Source organism: Micromys minutus (genome assembly GCF_963924665.1).
Source record: "Micromys minutus genome assembly, chromosome: 13".
Classification (NCBI taxonomy): Eukaryota; Metazoa; Chordata; class Mammalia; order Rodentia; family Muridae; genus Micromys; species Micromys minutus.
In genome coordinates, this window is record NC_137982.1 from 7,870,795 (window position 1) to 7,883,023 (window position 12,229).

At 51.3% G+C, this 12,229-nt stretch overlaps 1 protein-coding gene across 1 annotated transcript in view; it reads left to right on the plus strand.

Annotated features, from left to right (window-relative positions):
* Positions 1-12,229, plus strand: part of LAMC3 (laminin subunit gamma 3) — a gene marked incomplete at both ends in the record, with an annotated part of 54,852 nt that overhangs the window by 30,345 nt on the left and 12,278 nt on the right. The window contains 9 exons of the mRNA XM_080927440.1: positions 1,392-1,637; positions 2,512-2,662; positions 3,189-3,331; positions 3,770-3,948; positions 5,656-5,797; positions 6,646-6,854; positions 7,230-7,306; positions 9,595-9,729; positions 11,618-11,765. Coding sequence (XP_080783566.1) covers positions 1,392-1,637; positions 2,512-2,662; positions 3,189-3,331; positions 3,770-3,948; positions 5,656-5,797; positions 6,646-6,854; positions 7,230-7,306; positions 9,595-9,729; positions 11,618-11,765 — 1,430 coding nt within the window. The remainder of the gene's footprint in view (positions 1-1,391; positions 1,638-2,511; positions 2,663-3,188; positions 3,332-3,769; positions 3,949-5,655; positions 5,798-6,645; positions 6,855-7,229; positions 7,307-9,594; positions 9,730-11,617; positions 11,766-12,229) is intronic.

Consider the following 12,229-nt stretch of genomic DNA (forward strand, 5'->3'; position numbering starts at 1 on the left):
AGGAGCAGTGGGGCTCAGGTTAAGTGAGACACCTCATCTCAAAACACAAGGTGGAGATTGAGAATAGCACCCAGCATTAATCTCTGGCCTTTACCCACACACCCAGGCACATGTACACATGTTTGCCTGTAAACACGTACAAACACACACACACAGGAAAACCGCCCTCTACTTCTAGGCTCCATCCTTCCTTGCTCCCTGTCTCAGGACCCCCACCCCCACCCTGCTCTTTTCTCAGAGATGCCTTTAACAGCATTTGAGATGTCTGCAATGCCCCACAAAGTCATCCACTTAACGTGGACAATTAAATGGCTATCGGTATATTACATCATTAATTTTTTATCATAATAAAATCCATATCATAAAACTGTCCTCCTTGACCATCATTTTAAGCATGTGATTCATTGGCCTAAGGGGCCCTGGCATTGTGTGCTGTTCCCTGTCACCATCCATCCCACCGAGCTGTCCTCTAAGCTCCCGTCCCTCACCCACTTCTCACAAATATTTGACTATATCTAAATGTGTCTCCTCTAAGCGCGTGTTGTCCTTCTGTGCTATTTAGAATATGGCTTCACGTGGGTTAGTGTCGCACTGAATGGTCTTGTGGAATATCCTGCTCCCTGGGGCCATCTGAAAGCAGCTTCCTGTCTTCCAGTAGCCCCACGGTTGTGTGGATAAACTCCATCAGGAAACAGAGGACCAGGTGTGGAGGGAGGGAATCCCACAGTTGGACTCTGCACCCACCAGCACATACTGCCCCTCCATTTCTAACCTGTCCTCATTTTCTGACCTCCCCCCTGCTAAACCCAACCAGTGAGAGTGAACAGTGAGAGATGCTTGCACGGTGGGTGGGACATTCCTGAACAGGAACATCACAGAAACAGTTGCTGCTGCCTGAGGGAACCACCCTCAGAGGGTGGTCCTGGGGTAACTCACAAATCAAGGATTTCCACTAGTTTCTTTACCCACATCACCTCCGGGGGCCTTGGGAGAAAGTAGCATGCAGCTTCCCTGGACGTTTGAGTTGAGCCTGACCAAAGTCCAAGTGATGCTGAGGGAGATGCTGGTGAAGATGTAAAGGATGAAGATGGGCACTTTGGTACCCACTACTGCTGAGTGCTCAGCAGTCTACGCTCTGCACAGATAGCCTCGTGAGGCCTCTCAGCACTGCTTTGGAGCAGCTACAAAGCTTTCCCCGCTATAGAGGCGAGGAGCCCTGAATTAGGCAGGCACTATGGCTTGCCCAGGACCACACTGCCAGTGGGCAGTGCTCTAGTGCCCTACTGTGGGCAAGCTTGAGACCCCACTTAGCCTTAGCCAGAGGCTCCGCTGTGGAATACGGCTTGTGAGTGCAGCCAGCCAGAGCTCCAGTCCTGCCCTCCCATGCACAGGACGACGTTGTGAGAGCTGCCAAGATGGCTTTTTTGGGGATCCTCTCGGACTATCTGGAGCTCCCCAGCCCTGCCGCCGGTGCCGATGCAGCGGGAATGTGGATCTCAATGCTGTGGGCAACTGTGATCCTCATTCTGGCCACTGCTTCCGCTGTCTGCACAACACAACAGGGGCCCACTGCGAGCACTGTCGGGAGGGATTCTATGGGAGTGCCTTGGCCCCAAAGCCTGCGGACAAATGTGCTCGTGAGTACCCCCAAATCCCAGACCCATGGGGTAAGGCATAAGAACCACTGTCCTCAACCCTCATTCAGGACCCAGACAAGATAGCTGAGAAAGCTACCAAACCAGCTGGCCGCTCTACTTGGCTGGGCAGCCTCAGGCAGGTCTCTTGCCTTCTCTGTTCTCTGAAAAGCACTGAGATTTTTTCTTCCCCCAGGGCCTTTCAGTCCTGACATCTCATAAGCTCTCATCCCACACTTTAACCCTACATTAAAAATTCAGCACTTTTCTCATAGCCACAGTTAGCACATGAGGCTGATGCAGAGATGGTAAGGTCAGGACTTTCTCTCATAGCCCCCTCCCCCACCTGCCTGGGTTGCACTCAGCCTCGTGCCTGCCACAGGGCCACATCCTGCATCTGCCTGAATCAGGCTCCTGGAAGTCCTGCATCAGCAGCTTAGCTTTCTTGCTGATCAGATGCTCTCAGAACCAATTTTCACACGGTGCCATCCACCCCTCACTGTCCTTCAGAGTGGAGCCGCCTCCCAGAAACCCCACTCTGGCATCAAAAAGGATGCTGCACTATGGTCCCTGGCAGAGCAGTATATGGCTCCAGAGACAGCTGCCAGGCCCTTCCTGTGATCAGGGACCACATCTCTAGCCTTGTCTCCAGGCTGCAGCTTGAGACAGACTCAGGAGAACATCTGTAGCCCCACTTTTCTGCGCTAGCTCACCAAAGTCACAGCAAATGGGCTGAGACTTGGGTTTGTCCCAAGAGGGTCTCAGGACCCTGGCCCGAGTGACTGTCATCTCTGGGGCTCCCTTGGCTTCTCAGATTCTGCTTATACCCCCTAAAGTTTAACTGGATGATTCCAACACCCTTTCCTACAATTCCTAGCCTGCAGCTGTGACCCGAGGGGCTCAGTCAGTGAGAAGACCTGCAACCCTGTGACTGGCCAGTGTGCCTGCCTGCCTCACGTCACTGGGAGGGACTGCAGCCGCTGCAGCCCTGGCTTCTATGACCTCCAGTCTGGGAGGGGCTGCCAGAGGTAGGGAGTGAGGCTGTGAGTGCCCTGGGTGTCTTGCCAGGGGAAGGAGGGCACCGTGGAGCCTCAGGGATAGGCCTGGTCTGGAACGTGTCATCTCAGGTCTGTTTCCAGATACACCGTGTCCTTCACCAAAGGGTACAAAAGCTCAGTCTCCTGGTGTCAGACACGTGGCTCTGCCAGCTCAGGAGGCAGGCCAAGAAGTGCCCAAGAGCTGGCCAGGTGGGCAGGTGGCTGGTTGTTCCGATTCTCATCTCAGTAGCGCCAATCACTGGGTGACTTTGTGACCACAGCAGCACCTGAGATGTATGTCTCAGCTTCATAGGGAAAGGTGGAGGGAGGTCTTCCCCGTGCAGCTTCTTCAGTGTGTGTTAACTTCTCTGTGACTTGCCAGATCCGAAGATCTGTGCCCGGGGCAGTTTTAGTTTGCCGTTGTCTTCTGTGTCCCGTGTCTTGGGCATCTCTACAGCTGTTAGAGGCTGGGTTAAGGGGTAGCCTGATCAACCCTCATTCTTGCTTCTTGTCATAGCTGCAAATGTCACCCACTTGGCTCCCTGGAGAACAAGTGCCACCCCAAGACTGGCCAGTGCCCCTGCCGACCTGGCGTCACCGGCCAAGCCTGTGACAGATGCCAACCGGGTTTCTTTGGCTTCTCCATCAAGGGCTGCCGAGGTGAGCAAGCTAAGTCCTGGTGGCCTGTGGGAGTGCAGGACCAAGGTCTCCTGCTGGGGATGACCCGCAGGAAGCAGGTGTGGTGTGGGGAAGATGGCATGCTGATACTGGGCCTTGAGAACTCGGAGTAGGAGCGTGAGGAATGTGGGGTCCAAATGGCACCTCTAATGTGATCATTGAGCCCTGTACATCTGCAGACAGCGGGTCACATGTGAGCCACAGTTTCTTTGCTTGTACAGCCAGTTTGGGCTGTGCAGTTCCGGGAAAACTGCAATAAATGAGAATCAAGGGAGGTTGCCGGCTCTGACCTGCTGATTAGTCTTCAGTGGGGAATCCGGGAGTCTGCATGTGAGGACACTCGGGGGTTGTGGGAATTCAGATTTGGGGGTGGGACATGAGTAGAGGGTCACGTCCCTATAGCTAGCTGCTCTCTTCCAGACTGTAGGTGCTCCCCACTGGGTGCTACCTCATCTCAGTGCCATGAGAACAGCACGTGTGTGTGCCGTCCTGGCTTCGTGGGCTATAAATGTGACCGCTGCCAGGACAATTTCTTCCTCGTGGATGGTGTCACAGGCTGCCAAGAGTGTCCCACCTGCTATACCCTAGTGAAGGAGGAAGTAAGTTGCCCGTGCCCAGACCCGCCCACCTTCGAGTCGATTTCACATCTCTGGGGAATACCAGCCCCATGCTATGGCCAAGAAGCTGCCTGGTTATTCACAGACCTGCACTGGCCACCTTCTCCTGGGTTCAACCAGCCTCCTGATTTCAATCCACCCAGCCTTCATTTGGTCCCTCTGTCCCAGATGAACCAGAGGTGGCTCTTGTCATATACCTTCCTACCCTCTCAGAGCCAAGGTCATATTTGCCCAGCTCAGTGGGGACGAGATGACAGGTCAGCCTGGAGAGTCCTCTCTCCATTAGTTGCCTTGTCCAAACAGAGGGCAACCTTGGAAGATTTAATATCCAACTCCAAAATAACTAGTTCAAGTCTTCAAGCTTCCTGGACCCAGTGTGACTCTGAGAACACATGTAGAAGAAAGTGGCCCATCCTGAGCTCTAGCTATAAACCATGTGCAAGCAGGCCAGGTCCCTATACCCTGACATTTCTATTTCTTTCTTTCTTTTTTAAAAAAAAAAGATTATTTATTATATTTAAGTACACTGTAGCTGTCTTCAGACACACCAGAAGAGGGCATCAGATCCCATTACAGATGGTTGTGAGCCACCATGTGGTTGCTGGGATTTGAACTCAGGACCTCTGGAAGAGCAGTTGGTGTTCTTAGTCGCTGAGCCATCTCTTCAACCCCAGGCCCCTATTTCTATTTCTTCAAGACAGCATGTATTTAGCACCACTGGGTAAACTAAGCTATCATGTGGCCTCCCCCTGCCTAGAACAGTTTTTTTTCTTCTTCTTCTAAATGAATTCACAAAAGGTGAAAAGTCTCGGCTCTGTCTGAGCACTGGGGCTTTGGATCTGAGGGCAGAACTTGGGACCTGGTACTCGGCTTAGTGTGACTGCAAAGTGCACTGGGTCACGGCAGACACCCACATCCTAACAGGCTCCTTCTACACACCCAGCATAAACGCAGCTGCCGTGCACAAGGGTAAAAGCACAGCACACACCGGCAGCACATGCCCATGGCACCTGCCCTGTGTGCCAAGCCCTAGAAACAGGACAGACAAAACTATGCATGGGGGCTAGAGAAGAGCTTATTCTGTAAGTTTGAGGACCTGAGTCTGGACCCAGAAACCATGAAAAGGGGGACACAATGGCATCCAGAGGCTAGGAAGACAAAGACAACCAGATCCCCGTTGACTTGCTGGCTGGTCAGCAGAGATCATTCGATGAGCTCTAGGCCAGGGAAGGATTCTGTTTTAAAAACAAAAACAAACAAACAAAACCCAGCAAAGTCAGCGGTATCTAAAAAGGAACAGTTTCCGAGGTTGACCTCTGACCTCCACACACACATATAGGCACATGCACCCGCCCATGCAAACATGCACACACATACACACATAAAAGCACATATGCATACATGCACTCATGTACACAGATCTTTATGGGACTCCTTCTCACTCCCTCTGTCCCTCCCTCAGTAGGGCAAGGGTGTGGCAGCAGGTGCTAGGCTGTGAGAGCTGGAATAGTATGGGTGAAGTTGGTGAGATAGGTCCTTGGGGTTGAGGAGTCCTTAGCACTGAGGTGCATGTAGGATTTGAAGGGGAGAACCCAAGGAAAGATTGAACCAGGAAGAAGCCAAATGGTAATACACAGCACCTAGAGATGCTAGTCTCATACAGCTTTCCTTCCCAACTGTTCCCTGCAGGCAGCCAAGCTGAAGGCCAAGCTAATGCTGATGGAGGGGTGGCTTCAGGGGTCCGACTGTGGCAGCCCCTGGGGACCACTAGACATCCTGCTAGAAGAAGCTCCTCGGGGGGATGTCTACCAAGGTCACCACCTATTTCAAGGTACAGGGGATGGCACCCTGGAGGGTGAGGGGACTGGCAGAACCTGGGCTGATTGGATACTTTGGGAGCCCTTGGTAAAGTCATGACACCTTACCGGCCTCTCCTCCATGTCCCTAGTCCATCTGTAACAATATTAACATGGGTCTCTGTCCCCTGCTTCCTGCCCTGCACTGACTATAATAAGCTCAAGGTAAACTTGGCCTGGCTTCATTTATTTAACCATTTAGCCACACACTTTGCACGCCTGGGGCGCTGTCCCAGGTGATGAACGGGTGGAGCCCTCTGGGGTTTTGGTTCTGGGCCTGTTGGCTTGCTGCCTTGTCTCCAGCTTGGCACATTTCAAAAGAATTGTTAACTAAGAAAAGCGGACCTGTCATTAGGCTAGGTGGAATGTGGCCTCGGGATACGGAAAACTTGCAGAATGTTGAAACTGAGCTGAGCTGACCACTTTCTACAGCTGCCGTTTGCAAGTAGCCGTGCTTCAGCAGCTGGTGGTGGGTGAGAGGGGGGAAGCATCAGATGAGAGGACAGTTGGATGGCCCCGTGTGGGCCTCAGTGACAGTCACAGAACTGCATTGAGTTGGGGTTCAACTGCCAGCTCAGATTCTGGAGATGCCCATGTGGTTCCAAATGGCCTACAAGTCCTGGTTTGCCTTTCCTGGGCCTCAACCTTTACAACTATAAAATGGGCAGGCTTCTCCTTTTGGTGTACTAAAAGCAGGGGACAGTGGCTCTGGGAATCCAGCTGTGCCCAGGCAGGTGGAGGTCTCAGATAGAAGCTTGAGTGAGGGGCCTTTTGTGTAGAATCTCAATCAGTCGATGATCATAGGATCACCTGCTTCCCACAGAGGTCCCGCAGGAGACCTTCCTGGAGCAGATGGTGGGCCTGGAGAAGTCTGTGAAGGCCACTTGGGAGCAGCTGCAGGTGCTGAGAGGGAATGCACACTGTGCCCAGGCTGGTGCTCAGAAGACCTGCATCCAGCTGACAGAGTTGGGAGAGACATTGCGGTCCTCAGAGCAGGAGGTCCTGCGCGCAGCCTCAGCTCTCTCATTTCTGGTACCATGGTTCCCCCAACCCTGCTTCCCCTGGGAAGCCCGTGTAGGAGGAGTCTTTGCACCAGCCCTGCCCTGAACCGTTTGCCCGTGGTGTGGTGTTTCATAGGATGTTTGATGTCACCTGCAAACTGGCTCACACTGGGTCTCTTACTGATAGAGACACTGTTTACAAAGAGCAAATTTGTGTTGAGCAGACCGTGGGTGCACAATGGTGGGCAGGGTCCCTGTTCTTTCCATATGCAGGGACCCTACTAGCCCAGTGCTGGTATCACGTTTATTTATACAATATTGACCATTCTATTCTTCCCAGCCAGCTAGCCGGCTGTAACCCTTGACCTTCCAGGACAAGCCTCAGTTTTTTTCTCTGTTCTTCAAGGCAAGTCTTCAGGAAAGATCCATCACACCCACCAATTGGAGTCACCTGGCATCAGAGGCTCACATCCTTACCAAGAGGTGAGGCCCAGAGCTCCTGGATATGGGCAATGCTCATGGCCGTACTGTTGATAGAGGGGGTGGGGCAGTCCTTCTTGGACAGACTCAAGTGTCAGAGTTAGCCTCTAGGAGCTAGGACCAGATGAGCCCAAGTGCTGCCCAGTGGAGAGTAAATATTACCAGTATAGGAAGGGGTTGGTGGGGTAGGGGTGGAGGTGCAGACATGCTGGAGAAAAGCTTGCTCAATGGAATGCATCTCAGCATCTGGTGGCTTAAAAGAAGAAGAAGAAGAAGAAGAAGAAGAAAGCTGCATGTTTTTTAAAGTTATAATTCACAGGGCCTGGGGAAAAGGCCCAGTCAGTCAATTTGCTTATCACACAGGCATGAGGACCTGAGGTCAATCCCCAAAGGCCACGTAGAAAGCCAGCTGCAGTGGCACTGGCTTGTAACTTCAGCAGTAAGAATGCAGAGACGCTGGATGCAAGATGCAGCGTGAGGATGGAATCCTGGGAGCACACTAGCCGCCCCAGCCTAGGTCCCAGTGAGAGGCCCTATCTTACCAAACAAGGTGGAAGGGCTGCAGAGATAGCTCAGCACTCAGAGGACCTGGGTTCGATTCCCAGCACTCACGTGGCAACTCAGGACTGTCTGTAACCCTGGTTCCAGGAGAATCTGACATGCTCCCACAAACAAATATGTGGGCAAGAGAATGATGCACGTAAAATAAAAAGAAAAAAAGAAAGAAGGTAGAAGCCAGGCTATGGTAGTGCCTCAGCACTTGGGAGGTAGAAGCAGACAGATTTCTGAGTTCTAGGCCAGCCTCATCTATAAAGCAAGTTCCAGGATAGCCTGGAATACACAAAGAAATGGTCTCAAAAGACAATTAATAATAATAATATCTTAAAACAAGGTAGTCATATCCTGAGGAGCCGCAGAGCCTACACACACACACACACACACACACACACACACACACTCATACATACACACAAAGCAAGGAGATAATTCTTATACTTTGTAGTTCAGTATCTTATATTTGAAGAGTCACATGACCAGCAGATGTAAATTTAGAACATTTTTACCATTCCCCAAACAAACCCTGTCTAAAGTTTTCATCACACACACACACACACACACACACACACACTCACCCGGCAGCCTCTCTAACCTTTCCTGGCAACTATTACTCTACTTTCTCTCTCTGTAGATTTGTTTCTTCAGGCCATTTCATGTGGATGGGATCACATGATACACGGAACATTGCTTTTGGCTTCTTTCATTTATCAGCAAGTCTTGTCAGGATGTATTATAGCACAAACAGTACTCCATCCCTTTGTGTGGGTGCACAGTAGTCTAGGGTATATATCTAGGGCATACAGTGGCCTAGGATACATCACACTTTCCTTACCCAGTCATCCACTAATAGACATTGGTCATGGGGGTTGTATGGTACCCTCCCCCCCCCCCCGTGTGTGTGTGTGTGTGTGTGTGTGTGTTTAAGACAAGGTCTCTCTGTATAGCCCTGGCTGTCCTCAAACTCACTCTTTAGGCCTGGAACCCACAGAGATGCCTCTACCTCCTTACCGCTGGGATTAAAGATCTACGCTACTATGCCCAGCATACTTTCCTCTTAGAGAAAGAGGGGAAAAAAGATTTATTTGGGGGCTGGAGTGATGGCTCAGCAGTTAAGAGATGTATGGCTCTTCTAGGGACCTATGTTCAGTTTCCAGCACCCACACTGGGTGGCTTGCAGCCTCCTATACTCCAGCTCTAGGAAACCTGATTCCCACTTCTCCACCTCTGAGGGCACCAGCACTCACATGCACAAACAGACAGACATGCATATAACAAAAATAAACAACAACAAAAATAAATATGGAAGCTAGAAGGTGTGGGATCCCGGGAGCTAGAGTCTCAGGCAGGCGTGAGCTGACCCAAGTGGGTGCTGAGAACCGACTTCTGGACCTGTGCAAAAGCAGAAAGTGCTCTCAGCTGCTGAGCTGTCCCTCTAGCCCACAGTTTTCCTCTTTAGCTCTGGGGACCACACTCACTTTAGAGATAAGGAGATGGATCATGAGAAGTCAGCTGACTCTCTCACAGAGAACACATGATAAGAGCCAGGATTCAATCCCAGGCTGGCTTGCCCACGATCAGTTATTCAGGTGTAACTGATGTGTGTCAAAACCCAGAGTGTCCCTGCTATTGCTGCAGCGCCAGGTGGGAAGAGACCCTTGAAGCCGGCAGGAGTGCAGTCTGGGCATCACCACTCCTGCGTGTGCTCATGGTGACAGTCATGCCAATTCATGTAGCCACAGGGACACAGCCACCAAGATCGAAGCTACCTCGGAAAGGGCCCTGCTCGCCTCCAATGCCAGCTATGAGGTCCTGTGGAAGCTGCTGAAAGACAGAGTGGCCTCGGAGGCCCAGCAGGAACTGGAGGACAGGTAAGGTCTCCATGGATGTGCAGAGAAGCTTGGGCTAAGATTCCAGGAGCCTGTAAGAACCAGCTAGAGGCTACTGCTTCCAGAGCCAGCTCTCTCCAAGTCTTTATCATTCAGCTCTCCATTTGTCCTGGTGCATGGTACATAGTATTAATTACCCTCCTGGATGCCTTAACAAAACACCTGGTATGAAACAACTAAGGGAGGAAAGGTTTCTTCTGCTTCCGGTTCAAGGGAAGTCTTTCATCATAGTGAGAGAGACATTGTCACTGGGCTTAGAATCACAGCCTGCTCCCCAACAAGCCAGGTTCAGCCATCCATCTTTGAATGTAAAGGCCAAATAAATAGCAAAAAGCATAAGACTTATCAATGTGGCCACACCGGAAGGACGGACAAAGATATCCAGTGGGGACCTCCCTGTCCGTCTGTCTTTAGGCATCTGGGAGGTTAATGTTTAAGCAGTCCTGGGCAAGGTGTGGTCCTGCCCATAGGAGCTATCATGGTTCCAGTTCCTGTCCTTGTGGTCTTCTGGGGGAAAAGGCTCTGCCTCTGGCTGGTTCAGGAGATAGGCTTTCCCCTGTGGGCATTGTTGGTTGTTGGTTTGTTTTTGCTATTTGTTATTTGAGACCCAGTTTCTCTGTAGTAGCCCTGGCTGTCCTAAAACTTGCTCTGTAGACCAGGCTGGTCTCTAATTCAGAGATCCTCCTGTCTCTGCCTCCCAAGTCCTGGGATTAAAGGCGTGAGCCACCACTTTTCAGTTCCTGAGGGAATTCTAGTTCCTAGAGTCCAAGGTTTCTGTAACGTAGTAACAAAGGGAGAACACTAGAGGCTCAGAATCGTCTCTGTAGGGCCAGTTACACATGGCTTTATGCAGGGAAGGCATAGGGCATGAAGCAGTCTGGTCATGGTTGTCTACAATCAAGAAGCAGAGAGTGAACAGGAAATCCCCCTCATTAAAACCCCAAGGCTCTCTCCCCGAGACCCACTTCCTCCAACAAGTCTCCACCTCCTAAAACTAACTCCTCAATGACACTAAATGGAGACCAAGTGTTCAGATACATGCTCCCTTGGGGGTCATTTCATATCCAAACAGCAACATACGCCAAAGATCAGGGGCAAAGGCATGGTCAACCACAACCACAGCCTACGCCACTGTTTGCCAAGAGGATCTAAGGGTCTGCAGAATGTGTGATTCTCAGGTGCACACTAGCCTGGGCAGAGCGGATGCCCAAACTGAATAAGGGAGTAATGGGTCTGCTCATGTGAAAGCTTCAGAGACGAGAGATGGTTCAGCTGTTAGGAACACTAATTGCTCTTGTAGAGAATCCAAGACCAGCTTCCAGCCGTACTGGGTGGCTTACAATTGCTCCCAACTTTAGCTCCAGGGCATCTGATTCTTCTTACCTCCCTGGAAACCTACACTCACAAGCATGCAAACACACACATACACAGAGGCACACACACACAGAGACACACAGAGACACATAGATACACATACACAGGTACACACACAGACACACATATACATACACACACACACACAGACACATACATACACATAGACACACACAGACACATACACACACATAGACACACACAGGCACATACACATACACACACAGACACATATATACATATACACACATTCACACACACACAGACACACATATACATACACACACATAGACACACACAAGCACACACACACACACACGCTAAGCCTGAAAGCTAGAGAGTCACAGCTCCTTTCCTAGGCCAGCTGCTAGGTCTTGACGTGCGCAGGGTGAGTCTGAACTTTGCAGATCAACAGCTCCAGTCAGCAGCTTTCATAGAGAAGAGAGGGGTGTCCTGCACCCTGTCCTGCGGCTCATCCTGACCTCTTTCCTCCCAGGTACCAGGAGGTGCAGGCAGCTCAGACTGCCCTGGGCACAGGTGTGGCAGAGGTGCTGCCCAAAGCTGAAAAGGCACTGGCCGCGGTGAAGCAAGTCATTGGCGATGCGACCTCACGTCTGGGCTTGCTGGTCACCCCTGGAGCAATGGTCAGTTCAGCATCCCTGGATCTCCTCATGGGGTGGCAGTGAAGGTTCTAGATAATGCAGAAGCCAGAGGGCCAGGTGGAGGCAGGAAAGACTTCTTGTTAACTGGGAAGTGGCCCGCTAAAACAGGAGGGGTTCAGCCAGTCTTCTGTACCAGGTATTCATACTATTACACGAATAAGGACATTAGAAGGATGCAGGTGATGTGTGTCCCAGTTCCCACTCCAGCAGTGACCTTGACCAAGGGTTTCCCTCCCTGAGTTCTAGCCACTAGTGACCCTCTATCCTTGGACTCTCTGCCCTCTAGTTTAATTTTAGAGGTGGGAGCTGTTGGGGGGGGGATATAGCGAACCCAGCATTCAACACTCCACATCCTTCCTAGCCTGTCTGTTGGGGAATCCTGAGATCTCCAGCCTCAGAACCAGCTTTAGTAGAGCACTAAGCCAGCCCTTGGTGCAGCTCCTGGG